This window comes from Pezoporus wallicus, unplaced genomic scaffold (assembly GCF_028554395.1).
Source record: "Pezoporus wallicus isolate ANWC-B61680 ecotype Strahan unplaced genomic scaffold, APGP_CSIRO_Pwel_v1 contig_4710, whole genome shotgun sequence".
NCBI classification, from domain to species: Eukaryota; Metazoa; Chordata; class Aves; order Psittaciformes; family Psittacidae; genus Pezoporus; species Pezoporus wallicus.
Window position 1 is genome coordinate 1,147,368 of NW_026640647.1, and position 12,979 is coordinate 1,160,346.

At 42.3% G+C, this 12,979-nt stretch overlaps 1 protein-coding gene across 1 annotated transcript in view; it reads left to right on the forward strand.

The window, feature by feature from the left end:
• Positions 1 to 10,672, forward strand: part of GLS (glutaminase) — a 67,462-nt gene extending 56,790 nt beyond the window's left edge. Inside the window, exons 16-19 of the mRNA XM_057419763.1 lie at positions 5,904 to 5,965; positions 6,875 to 6,951; positions 7,113 to 7,176; positions 7,381 to 10,672. Coding sequence (XP_057275746.1) covers positions 5,904 to 5,965; positions 6,875 to 6,951; positions 7,113 to 7,176; positions 7,381 to 7,537 — 360 coding nt within the window. The 3' untranslated portion in view covers positions 7,538 to 10,672. The remainder of the gene's footprint in view (positions 1 to 5,903; positions 5,966 to 6,874; positions 6,952 to 7,112; positions 7,177 to 7,380) is intronic.
• Positions 10,673 to 12,979: the final 2,307 nt, after the last annotated feature.

The window sequence follows — 12,979 nt, forward strand, 5'->3', positions numbered from 1 at the left end:
ATTTGAACCTGTTGGCATACTGGGTCTGGTGCATAGTAAAGTTCCGATATGGCAGAGTTATTGAGAAACAATATGCATTCAAACAACCCATTTTCTCCAGTATTTTGAACATCTTTTCTGACTGCTAACCTGTGGCATTGTCCCTAAACATATGGAAAGTGCACTGGAAAGATTAGGGGCGGTTGTTTGTTTATTCCTGGTTGCACTACCTTTAGCAGCCCTGCCTGTAAACTTTTGTGCTCGACTGTATTTGTTTGCCACCTGGAGAAACAGAAAAGTTGGAATTAATCCTTTTTTAGGCTGTAAATTCTGTGATGTTTTCAAAGGACTTGTGTGTGTGTGTATGCGTGTGAGCTCTCTCAGGAAGTGGGACACGGTAGGAAATTAAAACCCAGATTCCGTGACCTTTTTAGCCAAGAGCTTCTCATGGAATTAGTCCTGCTCTAAGCTAAATTAATTTTTCCGAAGGATTTGTGTTCTTTGCATGCACAGCTGTCTGGATTTTCCCTCTCCTGACCCAAGCAGCATACGGAGCAGTGGCTCGCTGGAGCCATGGCAGTGATAGCAGTGCAGGATGGATGGCCTTGTAGCAGCAGGGACATACAGGCAGGTGCAGAGCATGGACTGGCAGGGTCAGCTTGCTTGGGTTTGGTTCCTGCTTAAGGTTTGGCTGTTTTATAGCAACACTGAAGCATCTGAGCCAGTGGGCAGAAGCTGCCAGGTCGCTGTTTGTTCACAGCAAGACTCCAACAGTTCAATTCCATCTCTGGGCCTCAGTTTTCCATTCTAGTGCTGTTAATGATAGCAGCTTGTTCTCTTGTGAAGTGTTTGGAGAGATCTTGTGTTGATAGCATTAGAGTAGGCAGTGATACATGTTCTGTTCTTGTACATTTAAAGTCCTCTGAACTAGTCTGTGTTGGGAGAAGTGAGTCTCATCTCAGCCTTGTATGGGGATTTGCTGTTAGCCATCATGAGACCGAGACTATTGAAGTAAGTCATCTTGTGTGGGCTGGATTTGGGCATGCAGCTCAGCTAGGAAGGACTAATTTGTTACAAATACTCCACCAAGGCTGTTCCCACATACCAGTCAGGCCTTTCAAATCAATTAATGTATTGAAATTTTGCTTGTGATAAGTAACCTCAGCACATTAATACTGAAGTTAAACTGATATTTTCACTGGGGTTTTCAGGTTGGTACCCTGAGAATTGAAAACCAAAGACTGTCATGTCCTACCAATGATAATGTGTTCACAGAGAAATGGGGGACAGCAGTGCACTTGCTGGGCATGTGCTTCCTAAAACACAGGGGCAGCCAGTGTGTTTTGCTGCTCTTCTTCCATTCCTGTGCAGTTAGCTTCCCATTGCAATCCTGCTGCTTGGAGGAGAGTAGTTTGAAACTTCTAGCACAGTCAGGCTCAGGAGATACTTAACTGCAGTATGAAAGCTTTGGACTAGGAGTCACTAACACTGGGTTATCCTTTATATCTTTCAGTGCTGTATCTCACTTGGTTTGGGGTTTGGGTTGAGTGTTTTACTTCTTTTTCCTTTTGCCTTGTATATGTTTATCTGAACTGTCTGTGTCTTCCTGCTGGTCCGAACTCCGAGAGTTGCCTTCCTTTAACTTGACCTCCGTTCTTCAGCAACAACAGTCTTGGTTTATCTTTCTTGTGCTGCTGACATTCTTGCCCATGGACTCACAGAGCTGTTTGTTGGAAAGTACCTCTGGAGGTCACTGTCATTTGGCCACTTCCAGTGTGAAGCAGGACAGTTGCCAGAATTAGCTTGAGTCCATCATGGCTTCATCCAGCTGAGCCTGAGACCTCTAGCACCTACCCTGAAGGTGAAAGTACAAGGTGTGTGGTCTGGGGCTTCTGATCTTAGTGTTGAGTGACACAACTATCCCTGAGGAAAAACTTCCCTTGCTGGTTTCACCACTTGGATAACAAGGATTATGCCCAGCACTTGGGAAGGATTGTTGTACAGAGGGTTTCATCATAGCTGAGGGAGTAGTGCTGTGCGTTTCTGGCACAACGACAAGAGAGCTGTTAAGTTCCTCTGGCATGGTGCATGCAGGTTATTTCCCATTTGACAAAAGGTGGAACGGTTTTTGCTCTGGGTTTGATACTACTGTATAGCTGTTCAGTAATGCTTGATCCAACTCATACATAGCAAAGGGACCGCATCCCTTTTCCTGTTACTAAACTTTCATAGTTAAAGTATTCAGCATGGTAGAAAACTGTAATTTATGGCTGTTAGGTTGAAAGTAAATTTTTTTGTTCTTGCTTCTGAAGATAAGGGAAAACCTGTGTTCATCACTACAGTTAACAGAAACGCAAGCACTGAATGTGATACATAGAAGATAATGAACCACTCGGTGAGAAACTACTTGACAGTCCCTAACCACTTAAATGAGTTGGCTTGTCTCTTGTACCCTACTTAGTTTGAATGGATACAGCTCATCTGTTGTCTTCGATCTTGTTTTTTCCTCCTCTACAGTAGAAAAACCCAAATCACAGTCATATGTTTGCTGCTCCCACTCTGAGTTTCTTTGGCTCCTTATTTTTGCAATGGATCTGCTATTTTGGGCTGATGGGCTGCGAATTTGGGGGTAGAGAACTTTTACTTGCGTTTTTGAAGCCTTGATTGTGTATGACTTCATGGCAGTCCAAGTGAGACTTGATGCAGATACAAAGCTTCTGGCAGCAAGTTGTTTTCAAATGATAACTCTTTCTCAGTGTAAATAGCCTCTTACTGTCTAGAGACAGTTGATGAAAACTGTATCTTCTTCCTTTGAATTCAGAGTGGATTTTGTGTTTGCAAATTTTTAGATTTTATTCTTGAATTCACTTTTTACATCCATCTTTGCTGTTCATGTTGCCTTTTGAGCAGTTTCATTTTGGTCCTTATAAAATACATCCAGGCCAAAAAATAACCATGCTGTTGGTAGAGCAGGGTGCAGTTACAGAGTTAGAGTGTGTTTTGCTGCTAGCAAATCCAACCTAAGTCTCCCATAAAGTCATTTGAAGTCTCACTTGAAACACAGGCAGGTAGCCCTATGGGGGCTGTTTCAGCTATGATGTCTGAACTCTCTCTGCTTTTCTTTCCAGCTTGAGTTCATTCCTGGCCAGTTTTGGATAATTATTCTGCTAACAATTGTCCTCCTAAATTTGTTTGTGTCCTGCCTTTTGTATCCCATTACCTTTATTGTTATACAGAGGGCAGTCATATTTCTTCTCAAATTTTCTTTTCTGAACTAAAGAAGCAGAGATTTATGTTTTTTCTTTTTGTCTGGACTTGCGTTTCCTTTTGGTCTGTCAAGAAGTTCAGTTTCATCAAATGTGACCTTGGATTTTACATTTATGCTTTAATGTTTCCCAGATTGCTGGAAGATCTGGCCCTATTGTGTAGAAAGCCTCAGGAATCTCCAGACTGCACTTTGTCACATCGTTCTGGGAAATGAAAATGTCTTGTTAGCAAAATGCTCAGCTGAATCCAGAGGGATTCTTGGCCCCATCTGCACTTGAAGGTTATTTTTTGTGAGGAAGGAATGTGTGTTATTTTTATGTTATTTTAATGCAGATTTGCATTTCCCAGAAACATAAGGAAGCCCAGCCAAAATTATCATTTACCTCTGAAATGGCTTTTTATTAAAGACAGAACGTCCTTTGATCATCCTCGATCCTGAAAAGGGAGAGTGTTTAGCACCTGAAGAACCTGCAGTGTCTGAGCGCAACCAGCTTTGCCCTGTCTGCATGGCACCAGCAGTAGAGCGATGCTCAACTTCTTTCTCAGCAAGGAGAACTCCTGAATCATATTGGTGAAACCTAGAGATGATCGGACTAAATTCCCCTTTCATGCCTGTGTGTGAATACAGTTTGCAGCCCAATGGCTGTAAAAGATGTACATTCTTTTAGGAGGCTTTAATAATTTGGTGCAAGTGTGGTATTTTCTACTGAAGCCTAAGGAGAGCACTGTTGGGTATTTGCTGCGCTTAACCAGCCTTTGTGATGGAAGTCTCCACATCCAAGCCACAGAAGTTTGCCACAGCAAGGATGAGACACAGCAGCCCTGAAGAGTGCTTGTAATGGTTTGTTCCTGTAATTCCTGTGCTGAGCCAGGGGTTGAGAGAAGGCAGGGGCAGCCTGGGAGGAGCTGCCTGTGTTGTGTGGAGAAGAAGGGCCATAGGGGTGAGTGAGCTCAGGCAGGGATGGCTGATTCTGCATCCGGAGCAAAGCCCATGCTGACATGCTGTATTGTTGTCACTGGGTTTGGGTTTGTCTTTTTCAGAAGCTTTAAACTAAAAACATCTTCATAAGAGGAGCAGAATTGCTCCAAGCCTGTCCTCTGCAGTGCTTGGTCTGGGACATGATGTCAGGGTTGCTGCAGTTAAAGGTGATGCGGCTGCTTTCAGGTCATTGCTGAGGTAGAGCCCAGGGCACAGCCTTTGAAGCCAGTCAGGTTTGGGAGCTTCCTGGGGGACACTGAGCCTCATGAGGAGGGATGGAGACCTGCGGATCTTGCCCAGCAGGTCTCACACTCGCTGCGCATGGCTGGTAAGCCTGAGGAGCCCCAGAGTGCAAGCTGGAAAGGAGCTGCAGGAGGTTGTGGATACCGGAGTAAGGAGAGTGTTCTGTGTCCCCCGTGTGTATCCATCCCGGCCTTTGTGCCTCCATCTCCTTTTGCTTCAGTCCCTCTTTGCATCAGTGAACATTTAAGGTGTAAAGAACACTAAGCAGTTCTTTGGCTTGGGTTTACAGGAGGCGCAGATGTTGGCTCATCTGTGGCCCTGTGAAAATATGCCAGTGTTTCTGCAGAAATCTGTGGGAGGCTTGTTTGTGGGCCATGATTCTTGGTTTGTTTCTCATCCTTGTTGTAGAAGGTCAATGCAGCATCAGTTTTCTCCTTTATCTCTGTTACTTGGCTCGTACCAGCGACAGAACTTTACAGGCTCGACAAGTAGTGCAGCATTTGGAAAGCTGACTGGAAATGACTGTGAAATGGTGCCTAGAAGTGGCTGTATCTGTTTATGAAAGACGCTAATGTGGGATGCTTAAAACCATCTCTTTTTGTCAGTCTGGGTTCTTAAAACTTGCAGAGTTGTTACAGCCATGTTAAAAATGTGCACAAGACAAAGTTGAGGTAGCGTTTCTTACTAGAGTAATTAATACAGCTGAAAAAAACACTGCTTTGCCTGAGGCTTTACCCGTGTTACTTGATCTAGGAAGAGTCTACTTTTGTCTGCCTCGAAACCTTGCTGTTCTTGCAGCAGCTCATTATGTGATAGAATTGCTTTAAATGGTTTACTTGAAGTAAGCCTCTGCATTAAATGTATGTAAAGAAAATACGTAACATAAAGCAAACCCCGTGCCATTCTTCTCGTCTGCTAACACAGATTTCTTCTAGCATTAGGAGTCTTCTCTGGAAAAACAAACCCACACACAAAAAGAAAAAACAAAACAAAAAACCCTCCAAAAAGCCCAAACCCAGTTTATTTTCTGGAATGAGTTTGTCTCATGAGTTATTTATGCTTTTTTGCATTATGCAAAGTGACACTGTCTTTGTAATTCAATATTCAGTATCATTGGGTAATCAGAGTGAAATCTGGTTTGTTCATACAGCAAGGCTCATACTTTTTACCACAGCAGGGTAAAAATGCACATTTTATGGTTCTGTTACTGTCCTTATGACTTCAACCTTGGAAAGACAGACCTGAAAGCACTGGTAACAAAGCAAGCTGGAACAAATTCTTCTGGTGTTTTACACTATACTGCAAAATGTGGCCAAAATTAACGAGTTCATAAGCACTGGATCAACTCTGGCCATGCTGGAGTTTTCTGGGTTTTCCATCAGTTTTCTTTCTGAGGAAAGAAGCTAAATAAACAGGATCTCATCTCTCTTTGTAGGTGAAGTCTGTGATAAATCTTCTGTTTGCTGCCTACACGGGGGATGTGTCTGCGCTCCGGAGGTAAAAATCGGTGTGGGGTTGGGAATAAGAATGCTGCTTGTTTGGTACCTGCTGTTACTGTTTATGGATATGCATATGCACTGTGTCTGTGTTGGGAACATCTCAGCTGTGCTGGAGGCTGACTGTGTTCACCCAAATGCCAACCAAACAAACCCAACTCAAACCATCACAGAGGTATCCTCATGCTATGCTGCAACCTCATTGCTTTATGTTTCTGGATCACAGTGAAATAAGTTTCCTTAACCATTTTTTTTTTTATAGTCATGGCAGAAAACCCTATCTGTGCTCTCACCTGCTTTATAATTCAGTTCTGAAACTGACACAAAGATTCAGGCATTGTTGTTGTAGAGGTTAGAAAAACTAGCTTTGCTTTTTAAATCTGGAATAGAATCTGGCAACGTTTAAAGTAATGATGGTAAGAGACTAAATGAATGTATTAATTTGGCTACAATATACCTAAATATAGCTAGTGAATGGAAAAACACATATAGTTTAACTCTGCTGTCCCAGAGCACTGTAGTGTGATGAAAGAACCCTGCCAATAGCTTAACTCTGGATTTGGGCTTTTCAGGCCTGGGAGTCTTCCCTGGATTTCCTCAGGTGGCATAAATGTAATTTGCCTTCTATGACTTAGCTTGTCCATGTAAGATTTTAAATCAGATATATTAAGTTTCCTGTAAAGACACTTTATGTTTCTTTCTAACAACTAGAGAACTGAAAGTTAAAGCCAAAGCAGTAAAGGCCCCTTTCCTTATAACTGAAGGTAGGATGGGCTCTTGATACCGTTCATATCCTCTTGCAGTGGAAGTTTCATTGTTGTAGCTTAGGTGTATTGTTCTGTGCTAGTTCTGTAGCTTGTTTTAGTTATGTAAGACTTTTTTTTTTCGTAATATATGTTTGTTTTTCTAGATTTGCTCTGTCAGGAATGGATATGGAACAAAGAGACTATGACTCACGAACAGCCCTGCATGTAGCAGCGGCAGAAGGTAGTGTTTCCTCCGATGTTGTTTGCTATCTGTTGATGGAGTGTAGTCATCTTGCATTAGAGTGTCTTCACTCTATGTGCATACCTGCTTTTAAAAACTTTGTATATACACAGATACACATAGATAAAATATATACACTCACAAGCTTGTTTTTCTTATAGGACATGTGGATGTTGTTAAATTCCTGTTGGAAGCATGCAAAGTGAATCCTTTCCCCAAAGACAGGTGAGTGGTTTTACTGAAATTTTGAGGAAAGACACTAATAGCATCTCTCCGAGATGCTTTAGCACCCCTGAGGAGAACGTGTCTGTCAAGTCAGATTGGAATGTATTCAGAATTACTAGCACAGTATGTAAAGAAGTAGATTGTTGGTGCTTTTGGCTCTGTGCTTAGGTGCTGATCTTGGAAATACTGTGCTCCTTCTTGTAGGTGGAATAACACTCCTATGGATGAAGCTTTACATTTCGGACACCACGATGTGTTTAAAATTCTTCAAGAATATCAGGTCCAATACACGCCATCAGAGGATTCCAACAATGGGAAGGAGAACCGAACGGTTCATAAAAATCTAGATGGCTTACTATAATCATCTTCAGCTAGATCCTAAGAATCAAATCACCTATTTAATTGTGGTATACATAAGTAATGAAGAGCGTGTGTGTTTCTATCTGATAGTGGTATATATTTTACGGAAGTCTCTGTTACTTCAGTGTTATGTTACAGGAGTTTCTATACGCACAGGACAAATCCAATCTCTCTCTAAAGAAACAAAACCAACTAAGAATCTCCCTCCATAATGTGAGCAATATTACCTCATGCTGCATATAATTGATGTATAAAAATATTTAGCTGTTGTTGGCTTTACTGTGCACTACTTAATTTATTTTTGTGTTCTATGTGAACTCTAGTCTGTGGTCAGGATTTTTTCTGCTGAGTTTTTGTTTCCTATAGCCTCTGTTTCCAGTATGGCCAAGGTGAGCCAGAGTGCTGTCAGGTCTGAGCATCAGTGAGGTTTTTCACAAGCTGAGGATGCAGATGTAGATTTAAGCTGGGTGTGTTAAGTAAGGATCTGCACTTACTGCTGGGAAAATAAACCTAAGTAAAAAAGTCCACCTTGTTTACATAATATAAATATCAACAGAGTATATAGATGACAGTTGTCAATGGTCTAGACTTGTTCTTAGGTAGTCTTGTCACGGAATTTGTTTTAAGGTTTTTTGACCAAATAGCGTAGGGGAATGGGACATCAAAGAGTGTTTAGTGAGGTTTTTGTCTTGGAAGAGTTTCTTTCAGTTCCCTTTGTCTCACCTCCCTCCTCGCTCTCCATGTTCAGCTGCTAAAGTACTTCCCTGTCACTGGGGAAAGCGGGTGCTTCCACTCTATGCAGTTGTGTTCCTAGCCAGGTACATTTGCACTACAGCAAGCCTTGGCAAGCTGCAGAACCCCCCAGTGGGCTCATGCGTGCTGTTCTTGGTGCTTGCACCAGGAACCAGAGAGGGGTATGGAAGCATGTGAAAGGCAAAGTACTAAACCAAATATTGCATGTAGATCTGACTTAGTTTAGGCTTGCGATAAGGAACACGGACAGAGTCAACCAGCTTTAAGGAGCATAGAGCCAGTCAAAGAACGAGCAGAGCAGGAGATAAGCCAAATTTTTGGGTATGTTCTCTTCTTGGACTGCCATCAACCAGGGAGCAGGATATTGCACCAGTGGGGTTCCACTGGTGCAGAACATGTTGTTCAGCATCAGGAGCACAAGCAGGTGATGCCTTTTGTGGTGAACGGTGGCACTCCTGCCTTGTCACTGGAGCCAGCTCAGCATGTGCCCCACCATGGGGAAATGTCATTGCAGATACTTGCTATTTGCGGAAGTATGTTACTTGTTCCCTATCCCACGTGCAATTGCTTCTGCTGATACCGTGGCACAGAACCTCTGAAGTGATCAGTCACGGAGGGGTTGGATATTCACAAAACACCACAGGTGTGCACATAGGCAAGAGTTTTAGCACAAGAATTATAGGCAAGAGTCATTTAGCACATGGAAAAGGAGATTGTGTTTGAGAGTTGTGTGTGTGGCTGTTTTTATTCTAGCACATAGTGTACAAGCCAGCAGTAGATCTCAAAGTCAAAATTTTCTGTGTTGAGGCACCAAAATCCTCCTGAAATAATGCCCAAATCCTTTCTGGAATGGCCCAAGCACTTTATAAAGATGATCTGAACCACATTATCGTCCTTTTGCAAACGAGTACACTGAGGCATAGAGAGAAGTAACTTCTCCAGAGTGACCCAGCAGGTCAGCGTGGCTGAGAGTAAATTCTCTCACGTTCCTGTACAGGCTCTGGCTGGTATATGCCATACTGCCTCCTGGCAGGGAAAAGTGCTTGATACTCATCACGAGCAGCGACTGTCCTCATGATGGTGGAATCTTGGAAGAGTCTGAAAGCCTAAGGCCCAACATAGCATTTTGAAGCTGACTGGTATGGTTATCAAACACTTCTCATCAATCTTACTGTTCTTAAACTGGGGTTTTTTGTTTGTTTTTTTTTTCTCCTTCTCTTTTTTGGAGATCAGCTATTTTTCTGAAGGCTTTTAACCCATTCTTTTCACATCCTGTATCACAGCCACCCACTTCTAACCAAGAACTACACAAAACGGCCTCTGGCTCTTTGAGCCACATCAGTCACACAGTAGCACAAGGCCTCTGCCCTACTGGACCCTGAACTAAATCCCAGCATGTTTTCTCTGTCAAATTCAGTGTAGAGGAATATTTTCAGATGGATTCCAGTGAAGTATTCTGTATCTCAGTGCTAATCTGACTTCTTCCATGTTTTATTTCCTATTAAGACATATCCTTTAGCTTCTCAGAAAAATACCTGATTCAGCTTTATTTAACTGAAATTTGCATTGCTTGAACTGGCATTTTTAAAATAGAGGTATATTATAGAATACACGTGTATTAAGAACCAAACCAACCCAAAAGAAGGATTTATACTGAGTTAACATTTAAGGATCATGGCTGTCCCTAAGCTTAATGCTTTCCTGAATCATACTGAGTGCTTTTAGCCAGTCCTTGCTTCAGTGCATTTATGCTGGTTAGTTTTAGTATTTTCTCATTGTGAGAAGATGGATTATTTTGTAACGTCCAATTCAGCAATGCAGCTATCTAGACATGACGTTATATTTATAAATATCAGTAGATGCAGTACATTGGTTTGGCTGTTTAGCATTCATGACACTGACATGTAGATTTTATCGTAAATAGCTTTTGGTTATCTTATCAGTCGCTGACTTCCTTATGCTCCAAAGAGGATTCCCCTACTCCTTTGTTTTTATGTCACGTATGTTTCTTCTGTATCACAACCTAAAATCGTCAAGCTAACTTAATGCTTTGTACTCAGAAATATTGTGATAGTCTTAGCATTAATTAGGCCTCTCTTTGTGAACAAAATGTATTGTACCAGATTTTTTTGCTTCAGAGCTGGACTATCAGTGACTATACTTATTGGCAGTGTACTTCTGGTCATTGTAATTGACTGGGCTGATCTTGACTCTTAGATTCAGTATTGTGGGGAATAGACAGTGATGAATGTATTTCTAGCAGTTTCCCATGAATGAATCTAAACTTGAGCTGTGCTGGTTCTGAAAATGAAAGTTATTTATTTTAAGAAATAAAATCCAGATAGTGTTGCTTTTTACAGCATAATAAATGGAAATACCAAGATGATGGTTGTGGTGGGTTTTACTGGTTTGTCTGTGCGGTTGATGTTGAAATAAAGCCTTCTGTCATGGGGAAGGCTGTCCAGTAAAAACTCCCTTGGCCATTTCTGTTGCACAAAGCTTACAGGAAGTCAGAATGAGTTTATCTGATCTGGTTTTGCTTTGTTTCCCTATGTCCTTTCACTGGTTGCGTTTTGTTAAAGTGATTCTTACATGGATTGGCCCAGCGCCCTCAACAGCTCTACCTTTCTCATTCCTACTCTTCGCCCCTGCTATCCTTCACTGCACCAACTGATTCTTTCCTTTATTATACTTCTGTCTGTGTCGTTAATATAAGAGCGTCACAAGTGTGAGGCACTCGACAGCCCCAGAGAAAAGTGGTGCAGGAGATGGCCAGCTTGGCAGCTCACCAGGTTTAGCTGTAGGTCAGTTATCCTACTGATGAACTCCAGTTAGAAATTCGAGTTTAGTTTATTAAAGTTTGGTTGGGGAGGAAAAATAAGAATAATAAATTATTCCAACAGCCACCTTTCAAGATCCTTGTAATGCAGATGGGCAGAACAGTGCAGTGAATTAAGAGCATCCGTACTGCCTTTGGACTTCAGAGCTCTAACTGTTGCATTGTACAAACAAGTTTAAAATGAGTACATTTTAAACAGTATGAATACAGTAACCTACTGGCAGCCACATCATTGTTGCAACAGAAGTAGCCAAAACACAAGAGAAAGGACAAAAGTGTCAACTGTGACAGTTCCATTTATTTAAAATGGCAAAAGGCTATTCCAGCAGGGGAAAAAAAAAAACATGGGTTTTAGAACTATTGGCTAAGTAAAGACAAAGCCATGAATAAGGCTGTGGCTTTAAACCTCACCAGAAAATTTCACCCTGATTGATAAAATTGAAGTATAATGAAAACAAACTGCTGCATCTAGAACGTGAATACAAGTGTAGCTCAAGAAACAAGTGTTTGATTTTTGTATTACAATAAAGATACACATTCAGCTAGTTACAGAAAGATAAAGGCATTCAGTTAGCATGTGAATATGCTGCAGCACTGTAACCCCTGTACCACAAGGCACCAAAACCAAGTCAGTTTAGCAATGCTTTCCATTTAAATACATACGTTACTGCTCTAGGTCCTTTCACTTTTCTTTCTCTGGAGTGTTGCAGGGGGCACATCAGTCTTCCTGCGCACAACACTAAACTGAACCAGTTGTTTAACATATAAGCAGCAGGTGACCAATCTACCATTTCTGAGTAGTGGAGAAGCAGCTCTGCCACCCCTGAGCCTCACTGGCCACTGCTGCCCTCCCCGGCATGGGGAATAGACAGCAGCAGGGTCTGCCACAGCAGTAGCAACTGTGGCACAGAGGGGCTGAGGTTGGAGGGACTGCTGGACATAATATCTTTTCCATCCCCAAGCTCAAGCAGGACCTGTACCTGAACAGATGGGATCCAGTACCAGGGTTCTGGAGTCCCTCTGCTCAGCTCTGTGCTAGTTAGCAGTCTGGACTAATAGATGCCCTTAGTCCAAGACATCAGCTACTCAAGACAACCTTGCCTCTTAACTGTGAGTTGTTAATTATCTTCAAGCATGCAGAGAAACAAACCTGCTCCTCCTCTGGTGGAAGCACAACTTCATTCTTTAAGTGCTAAGGACTGCATATCCTGCAACCATTACTCCATTTGAATTGAACTTCCTTCACTTTCCTGGGCCTTATCCCTAACTGCAAAACCACTTCAGTATCAAACTTGGTAGGGTCTTGCAGCTATTCAAATCAACAGTTAAATAAATGCCCTGGTTCATAGTGCATCTGAAAATTAAGTTCTATTCCACTTGTTACAACCTAATGGAGCACGTATTATTGTAAAAGATACAAATTCACCAGATCCTCACCTTGGCAGATGAAGCACAGTGAGTAAAAACATACATCAACCCCTTTTGCACTGTAAGAGTAGTTTCTCATTTTGTCTGGTACTGCAAGTGCAAGACAGCAGAACTGAAAATGAAATCTCTCATGAGACACCCCCCCCCCCCCCCAGTCCTATGTTCAGCTCTGGGATCCCCAATACAAGAGGGATGTGGAGCTGTTGGACCAAGTCCAGAGGAGGCCACGGAGGTGCTGCAAGGGCTGGAGCAGCTCTGCTCTGGAGCCAGGCTGAGAGAGATGGGCTGGTTCAGCCTGGAGAAAAGAAGGCTCCTAAGGGGAGACCTTTTCACAGACTTCCAGTACCTAAAGGGGGTCTACAAGGCTATGCTGGAGAGGGACTTTTTACAAGGGCATGTAGTGACAGGACAAGGGGGAATGGC